Source organism: Neolamprologus brichardi, chromosome 19, assembly GCF_056152115.1.
Source record: "Neolamprologus brichardi isolate AB-2024 chromosome 19, ASM5615211v1, whole genome shotgun sequence".
NCBI classification, from domain to species: Eukaryota; Metazoa; Chordata; class Actinopteri; order Cichliformes; family Cichlidae; genus Neolamprologus; species Neolamprologus brichardi.
In genome coordinates, this window is record NC_142122.1 from 10,973,049 (window position 1) to 10,997,760 (window position 24,712).

A 24,712-nucleotide genomic window follows, 5' to 3' on the forward strand; every position below is an offset into this window, starting at 1 on the left:
TTATACCCTTTAGTTTAATGGTCAGGAGATTCATCTTTCTTTCTGTACTGATAGTCTGGGCTGTCTGCCACTGTGGTAAACAAAGCAGTAAACCTGCACTCTTTCCTTTTAATGTGCCACAGTGTTCCCAGTCCTCCATTAAACAATGACGTTTTGAGGTGTATCTGGTCTCTTGACAGAACTGTTAAAATGTTAGTAGCAGAAGGCCATTTTAGTCACAACAACAAATGCATTAAGAAGAACGAACACTGACAGCATAGAACTGCAGAGTCAAAGTCAAGCTGCAGAATATATCTGTTCTATCAAACTAACTGAAAAAATCCTAACCACTGTGCCTCTGCTATAGCAAATTATTACCATGGAGCACTTAAGCATTTGATTTGTGTGAGAATTGTGGGTGATTATGATTTTTGGCTTGTCGAAATGTTGATAACATTTGAACACTTTGTAAGCCCTCAATCAATATCCTTATCACATTTTAACATGCTGGAGCCAATAACACAGTGAAATCCTCCTCTTATCTGCCACGAGCCCTATCAAAGTAAAGTGCAGTCTGGAAACACAAAAAGAGCACAGAATCAATGGTATCACAACCTAATAGACTTGTCAAACAAATGCCAGTGTTCCTGAGGCTACTCAAGTAAAGGTTTAAGCACTACTTCACCTCAGGGTATAATGGCTTTGTTTAACTTGTCATGTAATGACAGCTCTTAGCCACACAGTGGCACTTGAAGCTGTCTCTAAGCACAAGAGCATAGACTGTGGAGTGGCATTACCTGCACAGAATGACTTACCACTGAGGACATTATGTTGACAGTGTGACAGAGACATGCACTTATTTACTTTTGGGAAAAGAAAAGCCACCTTCAGTGAGAGTGCATCCTATATTATGTGATTATCTCTGCATCCCCATGTTCATTTGCTAGTCAGCAAACATCAACCACCCCATGAAGCGCTGGCCTACATAACATGCCAAAACAAATCACTGTTTCAGATTTCTCTATTGATTGTCTTTCAAATTACAAGGGAACACAATCAGAGCTATATTAATATTCTTTTAAAATCCCGTTTGCTATTTGAGACTGAAAATTGAGTGCTTATATGAAACCTGACACTTAGTGAAGCCAAAGCTGATATTGATACCACAACTGTGTAACACAGAAGAGCAATAACAACTTGTGTGTTGGTTGAAGGAGATGATAGATAGATGGATGGGGGCAGGTGCTGATTTAGTTCCACTACGTCGACCACGCTGGATAAAGTGAAGATCAATCTTTCATTTTCTGCACTCACACGGCTGGATTCTCCCTTATAATAAAATAAGCATGGCCTCTGTGTCAGGTGTCTTCAAAGCACGCAGGGTAAGCTGAATAGGTTGTTTAAAAAAATCAATCAGAATCGAGTTGTAAAGTTGGGGTTTGCATGGATGGATGGGTAAATGTGCTGGCATGCAATGATAGAATTAATATCTTTCATGTGCACTTGATCGACATGAAAGTCTGCATTTACTGTATTAACATGTGTATGCTATGTGCGCACTGCAAGAAGCTCTGTGCATGCATTAGCCATGTAAACATGTGCTGCAAGTCTGGGTCTGAATGTGCACGTGCATGTTTGTATCTGAACAGAGATGGTTGCCCTTTCGCTCAGACAAATAATTGGGTCACATGTGTGAACACCAGTCGAGGAAAATTTTAATCAAACTTAAGAATCCCCATTGTACAGCCCCTCCAGCAATCAATTACCATCCAACTGGGGTAAATGGTAAAGAGTGCTGATAGCGCACTAACTCCACTAGAGAAAATGCAATTGTGGTGATGTTTGGCTTTCACAAGTTCTATAACTGTGTTCATAATTATCAAAATTCATCAACTTGAGAAAAGTGTAAGTGTCTGTGGGAAGCAGAAAAGAGCGTTCAAGCACCTCCACCCCCCTCCTTTTAGTGCTTTGTGTAGTGGGTAAATAGGAGCCACAGAGTGTGAGTGATGAGTTTATTAGCTCCTGCCAGCTGTGACCAGCCCTTGGGTATTATTGGTGGGTTGGTTGCATGGTTTGTGTGCGATGCTGTTTAGGTGGGGGCTTCAGGCAGGGCAGGGGGGAACAGGAGGGGCGCAGGGGATGGAGGCGGAGACGGGGGAGTACCCCATGAGAACCAGAGAAACTCCCTGGCAACTGGAGACAGGATAAACACTAAATGGGGCGCCCCCATTCATCTAGCACCAAGCAGTGTCACACAGCCAAATGACAGAGATTGAGAGAGAAGGGGTGAGTGGAGGGGGTGCAAATATCTGAATGAGTGTAAAACCACTGGAGGCTGGTCAGCAGGAGACTTCCTGAGCTGCACCTACTCAAATTAGTCTGCCACGATATTAACATATGGGATGCCAGTGTCCCTGAATGTATCACACTTAATTATTGACCTGCCAGACGTGGAATTTTTTTTTCCCTTTAAATTAGGGAAGGTGTGTGGGTGCTGTGGGTGTGGATGGTTAAGTTCAGTTTTCACTTCCACGGAGAGCTGATGAGCAGAAGACTACAGATCTCTTAGAGCGCATCTTTTGCAAGCACGTGTGCCACCGACACAACACATGCACGCACGTGTGTACGCACAGCCGAGTCTTTGATGTTAATTGCCGCAATGTCATTCATGATGAGTCAGTAAACCAGAGGTGTCGGTAGAGCTATCACAAGGTGCGTGAGCGCGTGTTCATGGTCCTCACCGCACCGGTTCCTTCACGGGAATTTAAATGCACCACGGTGGTCATCCGCCTGCCACACCCTTTAGAGTAAACAAAGGCGGACACAACTGAGCCACGATCCTTGGGCGATGACCGAAAAATCTCAGGGCCAACAAATGACTCTGATGGTATTTACAGAAGCACGGGGCGTAGCTGATGCTGAGCCTTAATCGTATTTGTTTGTGAAACGTTCTCGTTCTAATAGATTAGAGGTTATCTCCCAAACCGCCCCCTCACTTTTACGCACACATGCGCAAGTTTCGTGTGCTCCTCTCACACACTGCACACGTACACATACCAAAATCTACCCCTTTGTCTTGGTCGCCTCACGGCGGTAGCCCCGTAACAGGAATTCAGCGGGGATAGAAGCAAGTGTGTGGACCAGACTGTCTCCTCCCCCCATGGTAAGCGCACACACCACGATTCTCCTCCCCCTGTACCCCCACCTCCCCTCCTCCACACCCCTGCTCGCCCCCCACGCCTTTGTGCGTGTATGTGCGCTCTGTGAGGCTGACTGCGTAACCCGAAAACCGTGTGACGGATGCTGTGCATTTAAAATCAGATTTTATTTTTTTAATTTTTGGGGGGAATTTCTTACTTATTACTGTTTTGTATTTTGTAGGAAAGGGGGAACCTGTATGTGCAAATAAAGGGGAGGAACCGGGTGGACGCACGTGAATCTCTCACTTTATTCAAAGCCAGGAAATTTAAAGGAAAGGAACGCGTTACCAGCAAGTGCGGCAAATTGGACTTTCCACCATCAGCAACCCTCCTCTCTCTCTCTCTCCTCTCTTTCGCCATCCCTGCTCCTTCTCTGTAGGTCTCCTCACTTACTTCCATCATTCCTCCAACCTCCTATGATCCCAGAATAGCCTCACGGCGGAGCTCTCTCTAAATATTAGTGAAGGTTTTGGATTTCGGGGTGACTCTGGAGATGGATTAAAGGGACGGTGCACCGCAAAACTGGAGCAGCACGCACGACCACGCCGAGGGGGAAGGGGGCGACGGGATTCGGTGAATTCGCGGAGCCCCCGGGACAGAGGTGAGTGCTGTCCGGTAGTATGGAGGTTCTCCTCTCCCGTACGCAACCCAAAGAAAGCTCGGGAACCTATATGCTTCTCCTGCTGGCAGGAGCTGAGAGGCGACAGAAGAAAAAATAGCACATGGTTTTCACGTTTCCATCGTTGATGATATCATACGCAATCTGCTGATTTCTGCTTGTGGAGGAGTAACTGCCCAGTGGTCATTTTAATATAGTGTTTAATCAGATTCTGGTTACTAGAGCCTTCAATGGGTGATCTAAAACAAATGAAAGCTTTTTAAAAAATAAAAATAAAAAAACACATGATTCCTATCCACGAAAGATGAAATCAGTATCACCGTTTACACCCATCTCAATTTATATTATTAAGATAAAGCTACATTTAAAGGACGGCTGTTTCTTTCGCTGTAAAAGCAGGTGAGTTAAACTGACCAAGGTATAAAGTCGAGCAAATAGCCCTTTGCGTATCTCTGTTTAAAGGCCCTGCAGTGGACATGGCTTTACATTAGCCAACACAGCAACTTTATTGCTGAATCCATGAATACAGTGAATGGAAAACTGGTGAGCTGTGGTTCTCCACTTCATATTCATCTCATTAATTAATTTCCAAGTTCATTTTTTTTGAAAACTACGCATGAATAACGAGTAGGGAGACACCACAAATCTATGTCACTATATTATTCTGTACTGTCCTGTAGTCTTCTACTCTGAATAATAGTGTAGTAACTATAGGGACGTAGGGATAGCAGACATACACGGATCAGCCATTACTCTAAAACCACTGATGATGAAGTGGTTTAAAATCATTTTGCTTTGCTTAGAACTGGATCCTGCTTCTGATTTGTCTTTCTTTGGCATGTGCCAGCCCCTTCAATTAACCCCAAACCCCCTTACCTGCAAAGGCACTCCCCAATGGCAGCAGCCTCCCTTAGCAGAGCAGTACCCTTCGGCAACTGCAAAAGCTCCTCAAAAACAGCCCAAGGAACAGTACTAAGAGCCCAAAGCACCAACCCAGCTTGCAAACTCCCCAGATCACATTCCAATTCTCGCAACCCACAGAAATCCACCGCCAATGTTCTGACACCAGACATCACAAGAAACTCTCAGCGGTCAAGAGTACATGCCCTGATGGGTCTGACATTTTCTGGCAGCACAAGGGCGGTGTGTACAGTAATAGGCAGGTGGTCTCATGTTGTGGCTGATGCTGTGAAGTATGTGAAAAAAAATTCCCTTTTGAGAAATAAATTGCTGGCTTTGATTTTTTGTTTTTGTTCCCATTTGATTCAATTTAATCCCCACCAAAAAATCCCTCATCTCATGAATGCTACTGAATGACTCCCCTATACTGTTCTATTTTGTAGTATAGAAGTAGGTTATATTACAGTGGGTGAGTGATTATTTATCAGTCAGTAGATAGAAAATAAATTTGATCTGATCACTAACCAGTTAATTGTTTTAGATATGTTTTTAGCAAATCTCATTGCATAGCCAGTTGGCTTAATGTTCATCAAAATGAGACGTGAAGATGCCAACCTGGGCTCTGGGGGAATGTAATGGCCAATTTAGACAAAAGACACAAAGACAAAACAATAAGTTCATTCTCAGTTAATTCAAATTGTCAGCCAGCACTCTTTTCTATCAAACAAACAACGACAGGATGTCTTTTTTAGAAGAATTAAGCTCAGTTCTCCAAGAGCTTTTACAAATATACCATAGTAGCTGCCCTGGAGGATTTTATAGTCACCCAAGACCTTGTCAGTACTGTAGGTTTATCCTTTAATTAGTCACCCATCCATACATTAGCTCACTATCTTTAACCCCACCCCTGTGCTGATGCTCCCTGAGTCATATATTTATCTCAGTGCCTGACAGACTGTTTCTGCATGCCATGGGCTATACAACCCACTTCATTCACAGACATACACACAGACAAGATGTACACAAATCGCTTAAACTATAAACACACTCAGACACTTTGCAAGCGCAAGCATAGCAGCTCAAACTACAAACAGTGCAGCCACACACACACACACAGACACACACATAAAAGATGCGCCTCAGAGGACGAATGCTGGTGTAATAGATAAACGACCCCCATTTCTTCAGTCAAGAGGCTCATTCAGTGCATTTTTGTGTGTGTAATGTGAGTTGGGGTGCGGTTTAAGTGCTGACTGGAGTAGGTCACTGAGACCAAGCTGATGGGCGAGTGAGACCCAGACCCCAGCGTCTTCCTAAGCTGCTTTTAGCTACACTGAAATCCATCCATCCCAATATCCCCCCTTCTATGATCTTCACCCCCTTCCTACTCCCACCACCAGACATACAAATACACACACTCACACACAGAGACACACACACACACACACACATTTGGCTTTTTTTGAAATATTTTTTTTCTTTGATCTGTGCTTATCTTGTCCTCTTCTCTCGTTTCCAATACATTTCTAGCGGTCATGGAAATTAGACTGTAGAAGTCTTTGATTCTTTACATTGCCTCAGGGTCAGCCCCCCCCCCCCCCCCCTTCCCCCTCTCTCTCTCTCTGTTTCGAGAGAAACAGAAAAAAATAAAAGAGGGAGGAGATTAAAAATGGGAACGAGAGAGGTGTGCAGAAAGAGGGACAGGTGGTGAAACGTGAAATGATGGAGAAGGGTGAAAAGGCAGAGATGGGGATATGCTGAGAAATGATACAGGAGAGACCAGCGAGACAGAAACAAACAAGAGCTCAGCAGAAGTACTCAGATGTAGAAGGTGACAGAGGTAGAAAGACTTACAGAGGCCACGACAGCATTCAGAAAACGTGAGTTTGTTGAAGGGTGATGTGGATGGTATTTTTGGATTCAAGCGTCACAAAAACCTTTGGGTCTTCTCTTTTAAAGTGGACTATTTCTGTGACAAAGAAGGATATTACAAGTACAAAATGTTCATACCTTCATTAAAGACCAAAGCGCTCCACTGAAACTCATTTGGGAAAGCATAAATCCATTCAGTTTGGTCAGCAGGCCTTTGACACAAGGTGCAGTAGATTTGCATATGGGGCCACTGAGCAAGTGGCCACAGGCCAAATCCCCACATTCATCATATTAGTCAGTGCATGGATTGTAATGAAGATAAATATGGATAAAACAAAGGCAAAGTAACATATAGGAACAGGAATGTTGGTATATAAAGAACTACTCACAAAGAAAAGAGGTCAAGAGGAAAGTGTTAGTAATGTGGTAGGGAAATGAAACCGATTGAAAAGGAGAGATAAGCAAAATGGGACAAGCAGAGCCAGGAGAGAGGGAAGATTGAGAGGGAGGGAAAGGGAGAATTGGGTAGAGGACAGAGAAAGAGAGGACGGGCACTTATCGGGGGGGAATGGGGTTCTGTAGAGAGAGCTGTGAATATTTAACTCTGTTTAGTTTTCCATTCCTGCCTTTGGCGTTGGCTTGTCTCTGACGCCTTTTGATTGCCTGCAGGTTACTGATGGAAGGAGATATCTCTATATATGCACGTCTATAATTTTGTGGGGAAGATTAATTTGAAATGTAACAGGTATGTAGAATTATTCTAAATGCTAAGCACCTGAGTAAATGGTAACTGGGCTTCTTTTAGGAGAGGCTTTTTTCAGTTAATCAATTCATTCTAATTCTTTCTAATTCTTTTCCCCCATTTGTTTATTTTCCTAGTGACATAAAAATCACTTTTCAAAATATGACAGTCTTGTGTGTTTTGTTGTCTCCCTGCATTTTTGGGCGGCTGCAGCTAAGGAGGGACAACAGTCATGCTAATCAGAAGATCGGTGGTTCAAACCCTGGCTGCTCCTGTCTGCCAAAGTACCTTTAGGCAAGATGCTGAACCCCAAGTTATTCCTGATGTATCCATTGGTGTGCAAGTGTTAGACAGAAAGCACTTCAGCATAGAAAAAAAGTGCTTGTGTATATGTGAACATACACCACCTTGCATTTAATCATTAGGTATTATTAAGGTCTGGCTCTCTTGCACAGTGTCTGTTTTGTCTTGCCTTCCTCCTGCAACTGGTCGAGCCAGATGGCCACCCCTCCCTGAGCCTGGTTCTGTCTGAGGTTTCTTCCTGACACTGGGAAGGGAGTTTTTCCTTCCCACTGTCAACAAGTGCTTGCTCATATGGAGTGGTCAGATTGTTGGGGTTTTCTCTCTATTACTGTAAGATCTTTACCTTACAATATAAAGTGCCTTGAGGCGACTCAAGGCACTTATATAGTGCTTTTGATTTAAAAAGCACTATATAAGTGCTTTTGGACTGGTTCACTATATAAGAACCAGCCCATTTACAATGTGTGTTCAGACAAAGTCAAAATAACAACTTTGGATATTAAGTGTGCAAAAAATTAGACTGAATTAGACTAAAGCAACGTTATATCATAATTGCATAGAATACCTTTAATGTCTGTGTTTTTTATTAGTACAATACTCTAACACTCTAATGCTTTCTAGTTCATACAGAAAACTTTGCAGCACTAACCAGCCTTTGACAACTTTTTGACCTGCTGTTTCATTCATAAGTCAGGGCCTGGCAGACTTTTGAAACATCTTTTTGAAGCTTTAGATTGATGATTGATGGTGGAAATGCATGAACCTGCTCTGAAACTCCACTCTGACATCTCTTTGCAATCTGTTATCCCAACAGGCTGTGACTGGTCCCATCCCAAGATGACATCCCCCAAAAATAAAGCCAAGAAGAAACCACCAAAAGACAGCATGACACTGTTGCCGTGCTTTTATTTTGTAGAGGTATGTGCCGCTAGATCAGATGCACGAATGAGTCACCTTTTTAAAATACAGATGCTTGTTTGACATTTCTCACTGCATTTATTGAATTAGTCCATACTGAATCATTCCTTTTTCTGTACAATGATACCAATAGTGAGTGCCTTGTGTTGAATGCATTTGGAGGCATCTGACATCTGTTGTAAAGCAAGCAAGACGAGTATAACTTGCCCTTTTGTGTGTGTTTGAAAGTGTGTATTTGTTTGTACTGAAGATGAAACATTGGATGAATCACTTTTTTCCAAGCAAATATTATCTGCGAGTCACTCTTTGCTATGTCCTTGGTCGCATTTGTGTGTGTGTTTGTGTGCGTGCATGCATATCCAGCTCCCCATCGTCCTATCCTCCTTGGTGTCCCTTTACTTCCTGGAGCTGACAGATGTTTTGTCCCCGGCGATGGTGGGCTTCCGTTGCCATGACCGCGACCTCTCCATGCCCTATGTGGAGACAGGCGATGAGCTCATCCCTCTGTTGATGCTGCTGAGTTTGGCCTTTGCTGGACCTGCAGCTTCTGTAAGTCTATATGATACACATGTGAGGATCATTTGGGGTGCTAGTTTCCTGTGTTACAGAGTCCTAGAGTTACTCCATTGGATTGTGTATAAAAATATCCATTCCATCCATTCCATCCATCTATCCATCCATCCATTCCATCCATTCTATCCATTCCATCCATCCATCCATCCATCCATCCATTCTATCATCCCATCCATTCCATCCATCCATCCATCCATTCCATCCATCCATCCATCCATCCATTCATCCATCCATCCATCCATCCATCCATTCATCCCATCCATCCCATCCATCCATTCCATCCCATCCATCCATCCATCCATCCATCCATCCATCCATCTATCCATCCATTCATCCATCCATCCATCCATTCATCCATCCATCCATTCATCCATCCATCCATCCATCCATCCCATCCATCCATCCATCCATCCATCCATTCATCCCATCCATCCCATCCATCCATTCCATCCCATCCATCCATCCATCCATCCATCCATCCATCCATCCATTCATCCATCCATCCATCCATCCATCCCATCCATCCATCCATCCATCCATCCATTCATCCCATCCATCCCATCCATCCATTCCATCCCATCCATCCATCCATCCATCCATCCATCCATCCATCCATCCATCCATTCATCCCATCCATCCCATCCATCCATTCCATCCCATCCATCCATCCATCCATCCATCCATCCATCCATCACACCACAATGTTACACGCTATACTTTAATAAACTATTCTATACTAGTCATACCTAATAAATAGGTTAAAATTGACTTTCTATTAAGCATATATTTCTATGGCATTCAGTGCAATGACTATCTACAATCTGTGCAGTACTTCCTGCTTACACCCACCAGACACTTCGTTAGGTACACCTCTCTAGTACCGGGTTGAACCCCTTCTGCCTTTAGAACTGACCGTAGTTCTTAATAACATAGATTCAATAAGATGCTGGAAACATTCTTTAGAGAAATTGGTCCATGCTGAAATGATAGTATCACGTAGCAGCTGCACATCTATGATCAACTCCACCACATCACAAAGGTGCTCTACTGGAGACTGTGTGTGTATCTGGTGACTGTGGAGGCATTTTGATTGATTTTGCTTCTTGCTTGGTGGTTATGGGTGTGTGAATGTTTTGTATGTTTTATGTAACATTTTTGTGATCTTCTGCATATAATCTGCCAAGAGACTGCAGATATTAATTAGCTTTTCAGGTGCAATGCATCAAATGGCAACATTTATCTTAATATTATACATGGTCCTGTTTTAATTAAAAATAATGGATACACTGTCTGAACTGCTGAGAAAGGAAAGATCCATGCTTTCACATTGTTTACATCAAATTACAACCCCACCAACCAAATGTGTAACACAGCAGAAACTGAGACTCATCAGACCAGGCAATGTCCGATTTTAGCGAGCCCGGGTGAATTGTAGCCTCAGTTTCTTGTTTTTATTTGATGTGAGTGGCAACTGGTCTTCTGTTGCTGTAGCTCATCTCCTTCAAGGTTTGACATATTCACATTATTTGAGCTACTGTTGTCTTCCAATTAGCTCAAAGCAGTCTGTCCATTCCCCTCTGTCTTCTGGCATCAACAAGGGATTATCGTCCAAAGAACTTCCCTTCACTGGAAATTTTCTCTTTTTTGGATCGTTATCTGTAAACCCTAAAGATGTTTGTGCAGGAAAATCCCTTCAGATGATCAAATACTCATCTGGCATCAGAAACCACGCCACGAGACATTTTAATAACCTTTCTTCCTCATTCTGAGTTCTCAGTTTGAAGTCAACCAGGTTGTCTAGACCATGTGTACGCATGTAAATGCATTGCTCAATGCTTGTATTTGCCATGTGGGTTTGATGGGTTTGATTAGATGTTTGTGTTAACGAGCAGTTCTGTAAAACCTTTTTGTAATTAAACATTTTTCTGCCACAAGTTTATCCATATTTAGATATTATGTAATATAATTTGACTTGTTATGGAAACAGGGCACTCTGGTGCCCTGTTTCCAGACATCCAGTTTCTATTGGTATTTTGGGATTGTTTTAATTTGAAAATTGATTGAAAACTTATCAGAGCATGATTTACACAGGCTGAACTAAAACAACGTGTTAAATGAACCTAAAAGTTTGAGTAATAATTATATTTAGGTTTTCCACTGAGCATTTAATTAACATTTAATTAACTCCTTATACGAAAGTGTTGATTAGCTCTACCAAAACATAATCCTGTCACAGATTCAGTGACCTATTATATGTCTGAAGCTTTGAGGGTTTGTGAGTGCTCCACATAAACATCCCGCAGATACACTTGTGCATATAGACAAATGCATAGATCACACAAATGTACAGCTTGTCAAACACTCACAAAGCACGATAAATGTAGACACTAAATATATACCTGACATTCCCATGCACATCATCGAACACGCCACAGGCCCTCCAATCAATATGCACACTCACACCCAGACGCACACATTCCTAATCCTTCAGCAGACCTCTCCAAAACTCATCTATCATTCTGACTGAAAGTGATCACTGTTCAATAGCACCTTCGCTCCGTTCGCTCTACAATGCATTGTTTCCCATCGATCACAATATCTTGTATCTGACAATGATAGATTCAAACTTTTCAAATCTTTTTCTTTTTCATTTACTCTCTTTTTCATTTAGTCGTTTGAAGTGTAACGAAGAAAGACTCCATATCTTTTATTCTCCTTTTTTTTTTCTCTCCCTCTGTCTGCAGATTATGATGGGGGAAGGCTTGATGTACTGCATGCAGTCCAAACTGAAGACTTGTCCAAAGTCAGAAGGCAGCATAAATGCTGGAGGCTGCAGCTTCAACTCCTTCCTACGCAGGACCGTGCGATTCGTCGGTGCGTATAACTGCCAGTCCTTCGGAGTGTTTGGGCTGCTTGCAGGAGTTAAGGCCACACTAAATTCTGTCCTTTATGCAAACCACAAAGTTAGAGCAAAATGCTGTTGTTCTCAAGATGAATATCAGTTTTGGCTCTGACAAATTATTCATCCTTCTCAGCCTGCAACTTTATCCCCGTTTTAGAGTAGAGAAATAAGCTAATTACATGCATTAAATGAAGGGTGGCTTAAAATGAAAAAGGCATGATATCATACTCTACAGGAAATATCTTGAGGCTCACTTTGAGCTTTGAAGTGAAAACAGTAATTAATTCACCTTGCCAAATTTCTCTGTCTGCGGGAAAGCTTCAAAATGTGACAAACTGAAGGCTTTTGGTGTCACTTAAGGTCGGAGCAAATTAAGCGTAGTTTGCGCAACTGTACACATTCATAAATGAACATCTCAATGTCCGGAAACCACCAGAGGCTTTTAGTTCATTTACTAAGGTTGCCTTACTATCTCTTCCCTTTACCTCTCTCCCTCAGGTGTTCATGTATTCGGTCTCCTGGCAACAGCCCTGGTGACAGATGTCATCCAGTTAGCTACTGGCTACCACGCCCCTTTCTTCCTTACTGTCTGCCAGCCTAATTACACGGCCCCAGGAGTGTCATGTGACAACAATGCCTACGTCACACAGGACATCTGCATGGGCAAAGACCAGTATGCTATTATGTCAGCTCGGTAAGGCATTCATTTATAACAAAAGGAGAATAAACACAGAATGTCTCCATCTGCTTAAAATCAAAATTTGCATCATTGCACATATAAAAACAACATAAACGCTAATAAGACAAACAGATTTAATGAAGTCGTTAAAGTAAATCATCAGTGTACTTGTACAGAGTCTTACCTGTCTTGTCAGCGCTCTGGCTCCATGGTCTGTTGCCTTGTAATAAGAATAAGACAACGTTGTGCTACCTAGTTTATTGTCAACATGCCTACAGTTGGGTGCAGCTCATAACTATACACCCTTAATCAGAAAATGTAACCCAATGTATTATGACAATAATGTTGCAGATTGTACTGAATAGGGTGAAACATCACTGTCTTGCAGGAGTATAGCAGACAAGGACTAATGACAACTTATTGAGAGGATAAAAAGATAAAAATAGATAGAAATGGTTGCTTAAAATAATAAGGATTTTCTTTTTAATGGCATACTTGATAGTTAAGCCAAATGTTTATTTGTATAAGAAGACCTGCCACTCATCTGCAGAATCTCCCTCGCAGGTGCTCTGACTAAGTTTTTGTTTTGTAAATGCTCTTTTGCAGTGCATTTTCTAACAAGCAGACATAGGCTAGACAAATAAGCTCCGATCTATGGGTATGAGAGGCACTAAGCACACACACAGGAAAGATTATAGCTAAATAGAGTTGATACAGGGATAATCCTTGTAGTACAAGTGCATATGTTAGCACTGCTTTACTTGCCGTGACTCTTATTGACACAATGCATTCTACTTGCTTCTCACCTCAGTGTCTAAAGGATTAGCAAGACATGTTCTATAAAACGCTTGCAGTTTTTGCCAAAACTAACATCATCTTAACCTAAATATAGTTCCAGCCTTGATCCTCAAATTCATCCTTTTCACCTAACATCACATCATTATATGCATGCCCACCCGGAGGGCAAGATGTGTGGGTTTTTTTTCACTGCTCCTCAATTATTTGTGTGTGAAAATACTTCTCCTAAACCTGCTCACAAGAACAGTGGAAAAATCTCACCAGCACAGATTACAAATGCTCAGTCATTTACACTGACACAGAAATAAGGCCTGATTAGATTAGTCATAACATTTTTAATAATCTAACAGTATTACTGGCTTGCCACTACTGCCCTGTAACTCCGACTCCAACTGAAACTAACTACCGGTGGATCGCTGTTATATAGCTTGCTAACATTACAACCGACATTTGCTTTGACAGTGATCAGTTTCATGTCCTTTACCTCCCAAAGCAGCAATAATGACACAACCAGAGCAAAATTTGCACAGCGTAATGTGATTTTTTCTGTACTTTCATCCTGTTGGCCGTGAAAGTGAAAGGGTTGTTCAGAGAGGAATCTATAGATCAGTAAATTGCTCTGGCAGAAACTTGGCTGGGTGGTTTCTTTGTGCTGGAAATACCACAGAGGCTCTTGAATGCGGATTGACGTGTCCAAAACGGGCAGTGTGTCTACATTTTTTTTTTTCTTACTTTGAGAAGTGATCGCAATATTCACAGACAGAAAACAGAAGGAAACTTGACAGGCCTGTGCTGGAGTTCTATGGAGTGTCCAGTGTTGACCTGCATGTTTGAATGGTGCCCAGGGCTCTGTGCCTGGAGGGCAATATGACTGAAATCTATTCATAAAATAGACCTTTAGGCCAGCCAAAGTGTATTCAGACTCCAGGTCTAAAAGAAAACATGGCCTGTAAAGAATAATCCTTGAATTTAGCCTGAAAAAAATGGGAAACGATAACACAACAGCAGAAGTTAAGAGCAAATACAAGATTTCTTTCATTTAAAAAAAATTAAATTAAATAACATTTCTGACCTCAATTCAATCACTATCCCTTTAATGTTCCCACTAATGCCCAGTGGTATTCTCTTTGTGTTTATTAATGTTCACATCCAAGGACACGCACTCAGTCTGACAACTCTCAGTCGGGCAGACACACAGGTTTTAATGTCAAATGCAATCCGGGCATAACAAGAGCAGCCGCGACAGTTTTATTCAGGTTTATTCAAGAGGCAATAAACGCTCTTAGAATACACAAAGCCCTTTATGAAAACAGGAATCTAATTCTTTTTTTGTCTTTACTCTTCCGCTTCTAACTCTCCCTTTTTCTCCCTTTAGGAAAACATTCCCATCCCAGCATGCAACGCTCTCTGGCTTCGCTGCTGTATATATCTCTGTAAGCACTCCCTTCGCCTTAATTGCCGCATGTGTTTGCTTAAGTGTTGTGTATTTGCATGATGTTTGTTTGCTTGTGAATATGCGTGTGGTTTATTTGATGCTTTTTTCTATGAATAGCTGATACATTACAACTTTAAAAAACAGGAGAAAAACTATACACAAGGTAACCATGTTTAGTTTGATACTTTTTCTAAAGCCTGAATGATACATTAACATTTTGTATCTTTGTCCTAGCACAACAATTAATTTTGTTTCATGATAACTATCCAGAACTTCCACTAATTCATAACAAACATTGCTGCTGGCATCATACAACTTGTATGATCTACAACCCTGCATATCAGCAACTTTCAACTGGAATTAACTGCCATTTGATACATAGTTCATAGATTTTCAGATTGCATATTATCCTCAGGCTGGACACACATCTGACTCAAATAAAAAATAACTGTAACTGTCAGATTGAGGTCAGGTTTGGGGGTTCATTGTTACGTTCTAGTGGATATTTTTGCCGTTCTGCAATCTGGCACTGACTGCAGCAGTATGTGAACTGTACGGCAAAGTAGCACTGTCATTTTTCCACGAGGTAACACCCTCCCACACACACACTCCTCCACCAATGGCTATTGCAAGCTACTGGCCATATCACTGCTGCCTCAGTGAGCCCTGTATGAGCTCATTAAAGCTCACTGGACAGATTTCTGACAAGATAAGGCAAGGGGAGATGGAGAAAAGCAGCTGTTGGGTTTGTTAGCACTACAACATGTTGTCGGATCTTCACGCTGATGCCAGGTCATTTTTTTTTTCAGTTCTGGTCATAACTGTCCAGCAAATTTAGACATTCATGTATTTATTGTGTTCAGTATAAAAAGAAATTCTGCTAAATTTAAATGAAATCAAATAAAGAAGGCACCTAAGGAAATTTCTCCACAAAAGGCAGATAGTTGGTTCAAGATGTGCCGAGAAAATCTGCATCGAAAATAACTCGCATCTCTCCAGGCTGACAGATTTTCCCTCTTGCATCAAGAAAAGCAGGATTTTTATGCACAGCACTAGATAGACAAGCTTGTTAGAAAGTATATTTTTTGCAAAGCCTGCATGCTGTCACTCAGCTGTCCTCCGTTTTATATAATCGAAATATGGTGTGCATGCAGAGAATGCGAATGGCCAGTAACTGTAAATATATTTTCCCCCTTTCACAGCCTGTCTTTCTCACTCATCGACTTTGCTTTACTGCCAAGGCATTTGAATTCTAAACTACTTTACCACATGAGCTAAAAAAGAAATTATGAAATAAGTTCATTTCCGTTTTTCAAGACAATATGAGTTATTTTAAAGAGAATGCTTCGAGTAAGATGAGCTGCACAGGAAACAAGTGCTATTGTATAATGGTTATTAAATATGAATCTATATCCGCTTTACTTTAGCTTTTCTTAGTACAAAGGGGGATTAAAGGAGGAAAAGCCTGTATCTTTAAAAATACTTTTTTAACATTTCAGTATCTTAACTGTACAGATAAGACTGAAAAACTTTATAAGTGCTGATCATAGACTGTATTGGCAAAAGTGACTGTATTTGAACAGAATGGTCCAAGGAGCACATAGTATTCAATTAGCCTGCTAATACAATTTACTGCATAGCCAGCCGTATTAATTGTCAGGTAATTGAATTCAAAAGGTAGCAACAATGCACACATGCTCAGTTCAGCTTAAGTGGTGCCTAACAGACAGCTTGTGGCTATTTAACTGGCTGTTGCATCCAGCTTTAACTGGCACATCCTGGTTGGCTTCATTTTTCAGTCCTGGAGGTAACTCTTGGAGGTAATGGGCAAATTATTCGTCTTTAAGAATGCAGCCTGGAGAGCTGTTTCTCCATTTATGTTAGGCTAAGCTCCAGACTTTGGCTTAATATCTAATAAACAGATATGAGTTTGGTGTTGATATCTCTTCTAACTAGCATATTGTTTTATTATTAGCCGGGTAATGAAATCTACATTTGCACTACACACTGTAAAGTAATTGTCTATGTGCAGCTGAGGTAAAATTATCGTAATGCCTTTTAATCTTAATCCCAGGCTTCATATGTCTCAAACGTCTGCTCTTTGCTGATATGCTGTGTGTGTTTGTTTCTCTCTGCAGATGTATTTCAACGCCAGCATCAACAGCACTACTAAGCTGCTGAAGCCGATGCTCGTCTTTGCTTTCTGCATGGCAGCGGGCCTCGCTGGCCTGACGCAGATAACTCAACACCGCAGTCACCCTATAGACGTCTACGTGGGATACGTGATAGGAGCCGGCATTGGAGTCTACTTGGTTAGTTCAACAAAGTGCACAAAAATGTTTGCTCCTGCTTTTTTTCCCCAATTACTTTATTTCTAATAATAGAACTTGCTAAAAGAAATCTGAATTGATGAAGATGTCTACAAATCTTCTATTTTAGGCTTGTGTTTGTGAATTAAGCATCAGCATGTGTTTGGATCCATTCAGGGATTTGTTTGTCCATGAGGAGTAGTTAACCATCAATATGCAGCAGGGTGGGAATGACAAAATGCACATAAATAGATTTTCTTATTAACGTGGTTTAGTTGTTTTGCTGTGACTGAACTGTCCCATTGTATTATTCTAACAGTATCACAGCATGTGCTAACAAACGCTTCTTTCTTTCATCACCTCTCCTCCCTGTGTGGCTTCCATATATTTGTCTCCGAGCATTTTTTTTTTTTTTTACTGGCAGCCTATATATAGCCTTTTCTATTACGGAGGGAAGGGAGAGGGAATGAATAATCCGATAAGAATTTTCTGGAACAATTTCACACTTCGTTTTAAGAAAACTTGTCGTTGCCATTTTCCACGCTCCCCTCCTCCTCGCCTTCTCTGTCTCTCTCGTCTTTCACTTTTCAAGAGGGGGAGTTTTTCCCCTTGTCATTAAAGGATGAAGAGAGGGGTTAGAGAGGGATTCATGCTGACCTCAGGAGAATAGCAGGAAAGAGAGATGTCTATTCACGCAAACTCTCTCCACTAATATGAAAATCTAAATTTTCTCTCCTAATGATTAAAGAAAACACAATTTCATGCTCCAGTCTTTATTTAACACCCTGAGTGGTTCTATTTCCTCATTTATTTCTCCTTTGTCCCTCTGTCCCTTGTTAGGCTGTGTACGCAGTGGGAAACTTCAAAGCCTCGGAAGAAGATGCTCCGTCTTTACAGAGACTAGCTTCAGCACAGCAGAAGGATGGCCTGAGGGTGTTGAGTCAGAGGAGCCATGACTCCTTGTACAGGAAGACTCCCAGGGTGTCTGAAAGCAGGGAGGAGCTGGGGTTGGGATCTGGAGCACGGAGTAAGGTGAGGAGGGAGAAGGCATCCCTGGCCTCCCTCAAACGAGCAAGCGCTGATGTGGAGCTTCTGGCGACCAGTCGTCCCATGGGCAAGGAAACCATGGTAACCTTCAGCAACACCTTGCCTCGAGTTGCAAACGGCAACAGCCCCATCTCACCCTCAGAGGAGCCAGTCACCACCCAGCGTCACATGACGTTCCACGTGCCCTTCGACCCACAAAGGTCTCGGCAGCTGGTGTCAGAGTGGAAGCAGCGCTCCATGGAGCTCCGTAGCCAGAGCTCACGAGATGAGGAAGAGGGAGGAGATGGAGGAGGTGAAGGAGGCACAGCTGCAGGGGAAGGGGGCGACCAACAAATGCCGTCTTCTCTTTATCCCACAGTGCAAGCCAGTACCACCACACCGACTGGAGCCAGGATGGTGGTGGCACCCCCACTTGTTCACATCCCTGAGGAGGCCTCTCGCCCACCTCCTGTTTCCCCTAAGAGTGCCAAGACACGGGCAAAGTGGTTGTCACTCACAGAGGGAGGAGGACTAAAAGAGCCTGGAACAGGGCCCATTGCCGTGTCGACTCCCCGTGTGCCCAACACGCAGCCCAACCAGCCTCCCAGCCAGCAAAGAGTCACACAGGTGAGGTAGAAATTAGAAAATGAAAGCCTAAAAACGATCACAACGATATTATCTTGAGCCATAATTTTTCATACTTTATTGTCACGTGGCATGTAGCCAATTCAGTTTAGACAGGAACGGAGATTTAACAGCTGCCATATGCTGTGTAAACTACACATCTATGATTTATTTTTGCTGGTATAATCTAAACAACACTGGTGGGAGCAATTTCACTGATTAGTTTCCAACATAAATCAGTCTCATAAGACTTCAAATGCTAATTATAACTAGAGTTAAATCTTCTGAAAATATTTTAGAGGTATATAATAGGTTATTATCTTGCTCTGCCATGTCCACGTCAATAAATGTCCCTCTTCCTGGATAGTTGTTGAGTAATTTATTTGCAGCTGCTCTTATATATGGATTATCATGAGATTTTTGTCTCTTTCTTGCAGGTCGTAGCCATGTCAAAGCAGCAGGGCCAAGGACCTACTACTCCTTCCACTAAGACATCAGAAGGCGGCTCCTCCTCTGGTCCTGGCTCCAACTGCTCAGAGTCGCCATACTACCGGATACCATCTGATCGAGACAGCTGCACTGGGAGCAACCCAGGGAGCATCGCTGGCAGCGGGAGCATCGTCACAATCGACGCTCATGCCCCTCACCACCCGGTGGTGCGTGTGTCGGCCGCTAATGGCAAGCCGTGGGAATGGAGAAACACCATCAGTGGCAACATGATGGCCGCTGACCCGACGGGTGACAAACACCGTGCCGCGCTGCAGCGACAAGACAATGTCAGTCATTACCGGGACTACAGGACACTCCCAGTGAAATCAGACTCCCTGTGCTCCTCCTCGGTCAGCTGCAGTGCCGAAGGAGGAGCTGATCTGCCTCCCCCACCTTTTCCCACCTCCTCATCCCCTCTTCCGCCCCCACCTCAGCTGTCCTCATCCCCTATCCCACCACCGCTCCCGCAACCATCTTCCTCGCCCTTGCCTCCCCCTCCACCACCAAGCTCCTCCCCAATGCCTCCGCCTCCCATTCACCCCACCTCCTCTCATATGCCTCCACCTCCTCACCCATCCTCTCAGATGTCTCCACCACCCCTCCCATCTTCCTCTCAAATGCCTCCCCCTCCTCACCCCTCTTCTTCCCAAATGCCTCCACCTCCACACCCATCCTCTTCGCCCTTGCCTCCTCCACCGCATCCCTCCTCCATGCCTCTGCCTCCTCACCAGTCTTGCTCCAGCATGCTTCCTCCACCTCCCCACCCTGACTTACTGATAGATGGCCACAACCAGTTATTGTCCCGCACTTCCACCCTGCCCCGTCGGCCGTCTGTGTCCGCCCGAAGCCATGCTGAGCAGGAGCACTACTACAAGGCCATGCAGAACGAGAGGATGTTATAGTGAAGCGTGAAGACAAGAGACACCATTGTAAAATCACAGATTGTACTAGAGAAGGGAGGACTCTTCTCAAAGAGACACTGAAGAAAAGTAGGCAGCGATAGGTGAACAGAGTTTTGTGACTTTTGAGAAATGATAAAGTGGTTTAGAGATCCTGGATATGGGATTGAGGACTAGGTGAAAGTCTGGCAGAATACAAACTCAGCAGGGGGAATCTTTTTTTTCCACCTCCTGCATACACAAACTACCCACAGTGTTAGCTCAGCAGCCCTCACTGAGAAAAGAACAGACAAGAAAAGAAACGGATGTTAAATAGAGCAGGGAGAAAAATTAAAAGCCCCAGTTTACCTCTGGTTTCAGCACGCACATCCTCTGTGTTTCAAAGGAGTCGAAGAGGCTGCAGCTGAAAGAGCTGAATGAATGGATTGGGATTTGCTAAATCAAGTTTCCCTTGAGATGGGGATGAGACTCAGAAAACAAAACAACTACAGGCAGTACTAGCTTTTCTTGAAGTTGAATAACTGTTTGAGAATTTGCTCTTGTTACTAGCTATAAAAATCATCCTTCAAGGCATTCAAAAGCTATAAGGATGCCGTAAAGTCAAGTTCAACCACAGGTTTAAGAGTACTTGCCAATAGCAACAACTGACAAAACCACAAATTCTTATACCTCCAAATAAACAAACCACATAACAAATTCTTACATTTGAGATCAGGCAGATGCGTTTGCATTTACCAGAAGAAGCAGATTTAGGAAACATTGCTTCTGGAAGGTAAGCAAGAAGGAGGAGATAGGATGATTGGATGTGGGGAGGATCGTGCACAGTTGGGCACCCCTATACAGATGTCACTGAATGGATTACTGTAGCAAACATGAGAGGCAGTCAAGTGGAAAGAGAATTATTCCTAACATGAAGAATGTGGCTGCACACAGCACAGCAAGCCAGACAGACGGTCTGTCTTTTCTGTGCACGAAACCTTCCACGGAACGGAGTTTGAAGCCGCGCTAAAGGAGATTAACGTGTTTATCAAACCATGCTAGTACACTCTTTGTATTTGGCCCTCTTGCAAATCGTAATAGTAAAGGGAATGTTAATGGAAAGCTGCCCAGCCAGTAGTGTTGCCCACCGTAACCTTGGAACAAAGTGGCTTCAGTAGGTACCAGTTGGATGGGCAAGCTGGCTTTATAGCTCAGTAAAAAAACATCCTTATGAGTAGATTTTAAGTCTTTAAGGTGTCTTTTCACTAGCATTTTGGCTTTCACTTTGCTTCTAATTTATCAGGAAAAAACAAACAGAAAGACCCAAATCATTCTATTCATAAATTACTAATACCTGCAAGTTCAGACTTCACCTGTCCATTATCTATACCATTTTTTTCTTTGCAGTTTTAAGAGATTATCAACTATACCTTTTTACAATACGAGGCTAAATTATTCTATTTTATATTTAAAAACTTCCCAGTTTAAAAAAAACAGCCAACCAGCACTATGATAAGCTAGGATTTCTTTGAAATAAATGTTGGTAAAACAATCTTAACTCAAAAATTCACTTCCTCTAGCCTTTTCATCAGCAAATGTAATTTTCTACTGTAGATAAACTATGGCCAACATGCATTTGCTGAAGACAACCATGTAATACGTTGGAAAGGCCCAGTACAACTGAGCAAGAGGGCCTTGAAGTGAGATTTGCCCACTGCACTGGAAAATGACTTAAATCATAGACAGTTGTAAAGATGGATGCATCTACAGTAATGTCACCCACTGGTTTCTGAAGTCTAGTTTTGAAGCGTTTCACCGTCGCCATTGTGGTTGCAAAAATTTAAAAATGGATGTGATAAGGAAAAGCAGATTATACTGTGAAAATGCATGCTCATTGAAGTGAATGTTGTTATAGTTTGGCAATTTATACAGACAAACTGAATTAAATTGAATTGAACTGAATCATTGGCTAAAGACTTTAAATTGACCCCTCATTAGGCAATGAGCATGCGGTTTCATTCCAGAGATAATTGTCTATTTTAAAACACAGAACAAGCAAAATCCACAAAACAGCCTTAATTTTTAATTCATTATGTCCCAAAATGAGTGACTGAGCCCATAAACATCAGTCATTCATCTGCTGATGGGCAACCTAAGATTTTTTCGTTTTCATTTTTATACTGTCTCTGGTCAAATACAGTTCAGTGAGTTTAGGCCTTCAATAATTCGTTTACAGAAATGATATTCAAACCATATCGATAACTGATTAACTCCATTCAGTTAAAGAAAAAAAATGTTGTTTGAGGATTTCACTTGCATAAACATGAGGATTAGGAATATGTGGTGGGTTTTTAATTGGTTTCTCAAAAAAAGCACTCTCAATACGCCACTTAGGGCTCTGGAAAACCGTGAGTGACGTTTTTCTTGATTAGTCAGAAGAGTGGTGGAGTTATCAGTCAGTTAAACATTTCTTTAAAAAATAATCATTTCAGCCCTAATTATACACTTCGGAGCAAGATCTGTGAGCAGGAAAAGTGAACACAACTAGTTTTGTGTTCCTTCAGTGCACTCCTGCCCTTTCTTTGTAATTATACTTTGTTGTATAAAGTTGTTATCCAGTTCATTTCTCTGTCAGCAGATATTCTGTCCAATGACAAGTGCTTTATATGATGCCATTATTTGATCATACCTTAATCGAATACAGACTCAGACACACAGATGAAGTTGGTTTGCACCCATGCACCACAACACCTGAAGGATACATGGACTGATACTTTGTAAAGTAGGAAGAGGCTATGCTAAATGGAACAAGTTGTATTTTGTAGTGGCGCTCCTCAGGCGAGGAGCTGTTAGATAAAGTTGCTCGTCAGTTTGTGCTGCATGTGTGTACGAGTGTGTCCTTTTTTTATAACCTGACCTTTTGTGCTTCGAGTCTGCGATGTTACATTTTGACAGACAGACATGCCGGTGATCATGCCATTTTGACTGTAAAAAATATTTGCCATTACTTAATATTATTAATACTTATTATTCCACAGTCCTCTTTTTTGGACTAATGTTTTCTATCTGTTGTGATGTGTAACATTAATAACCTCATTGAATAAAAAATAAGACTTCTTAAATACAGTTTTTAGCTTGTGGTACTTGAAAGCAGAGTTGGGGGGTGTATTATGGTGCGGCTGAAAATAAAGAGGGGGGTCAATGCCAAAGCAGCTTACTGTTACTCTAATGAAAAAGATCTTTTTCATTGATTCCTCGAGAACGTGCTCATTCATGCGCTCGCGCTCACACAGTAACACAAATACGCATAGCCAGATGGATGCAGCAGAGCCCCATTTGCGCCTTTCCTGTGGGCTAGTGTCAGGTTTCCATAATGAATTCTGCTAGAATCATGGTAGATCCCAGTTAACCTGCAGGGATTCAGTGCTCAGTGGTCTTTTTTTCCTGTGTGTGTTAGTATGGAAAGAATTGTGCATTTTTAAAATATTCGATATTTTTCCAATATAAAGCTGAGATGATTTTCTTTTTATTTCTAGATCCACATGCATCAGATTGGATGATTATTAATATATAAATTAGAGTTTTGGTGTTTTAGTAGTGCATGGCCCAGATTTAGCAAGGTTGTGAGTCCTTCCAGATATGTGTCAGATGTGGGCATTTGTTTCTTTCATTTGAATCCATGTCTGTCTGTCTCTGCATGTATTCATATTTGTGTGTGTCCGGTGCTGTGGAGCATTGAGCTGTGTGATGAGGGTGTAGAGGTAGTGGGGGGGTGCAGATGGTGTATCGAGGCCTGAGGACAGTCAGCCTGTCCATGACTCACACTCAGTGAGCCAGCAGCTCTTTTTCCCTGTCTTCTCCCCTCTCTCTCTCCTCAGTGGCCCAGAAAGCACGAGACAACAAGTGTGTGTGTGTGTGCGTGTGTAAGTAAGTATGTGTGACTGCAGGAGGCAACAGAAAATGCAGACTGAGCTGTCTGTATGCATGTGTCTATTTTTGTGACCCTGTGCTTGTGTATGCTTATACTTTTGTGTCTGTGTGTGTGTGGGTGTGAAAGTGGCTGTCCAGGAGATGCTGCTGACATCCTTTTCAGCACTGGTTTAGCACTGCAGAAACGGACAAAAGCCTTTTGTCCGCGGCTTTAATTTTATTGTACTCTCTTTGTCACTCTCATTCTACCTGCTGCCATCTCGCCCAGCTCCTTATGAACCTTTACACACGGAGAAAATGGATTTAAGGCTTTGAAGCTCCCACAGTTCTGCTATGAAATTCCTCAGCTCTCAGTGGCTTGAGTGAGGGAGTACGGTTCAAAAGGATCGTAAAGATCATTTTACTTTGAGTCCAATCAATAAAGAGGGTTATTTTTCTGAGAAATAAAGTATTGATTCCTTTGTAGCATAGCAAGGTTGTCACATACAAAATATTGCCCTCTGATTCACATCCACATGAAATAACTTGGCCCGTTG

At 42.3% G+C, this 24,712-nt stretch overlaps 1 protein-coding gene across 1 annotated transcript; it reads left to right on the forward strand.

The window, feature by feature from the left end:
* Window positions 1–3,238: 3,238 nt before the first annotated feature.
* On the forward strand, window positions 3,239–23,361 carry plppr3a (phospholipid phosphatase related 3a). The gene is made up of 9 exons (XM_006798769.3): window positions 3,239–3,780; window positions 8,430–8,533; window positions 8,897–9,082; window positions 11,851–11,980; window positions 12,507–12,702; window positions 14,861–14,918; window positions 17,059–17,232; window positions 18,070–18,882; window positions 19,317–23,361. Exons 2-9 carry the CDS (start codon window positions 8,453–8,455, stop codon window positions 20,268–20,270), a joined length of 2,592 nt encoding a protein of 863 aa, XP_006798832.2. The 5' UTR covers window positions 3,239–3,780; window positions 8,430–8,452; the 3' UTR covers window positions 20,271–23,361.
* The last annotated feature ends 1,351 nt before the right edge of the window (window positions 23,362–24,712 follow it).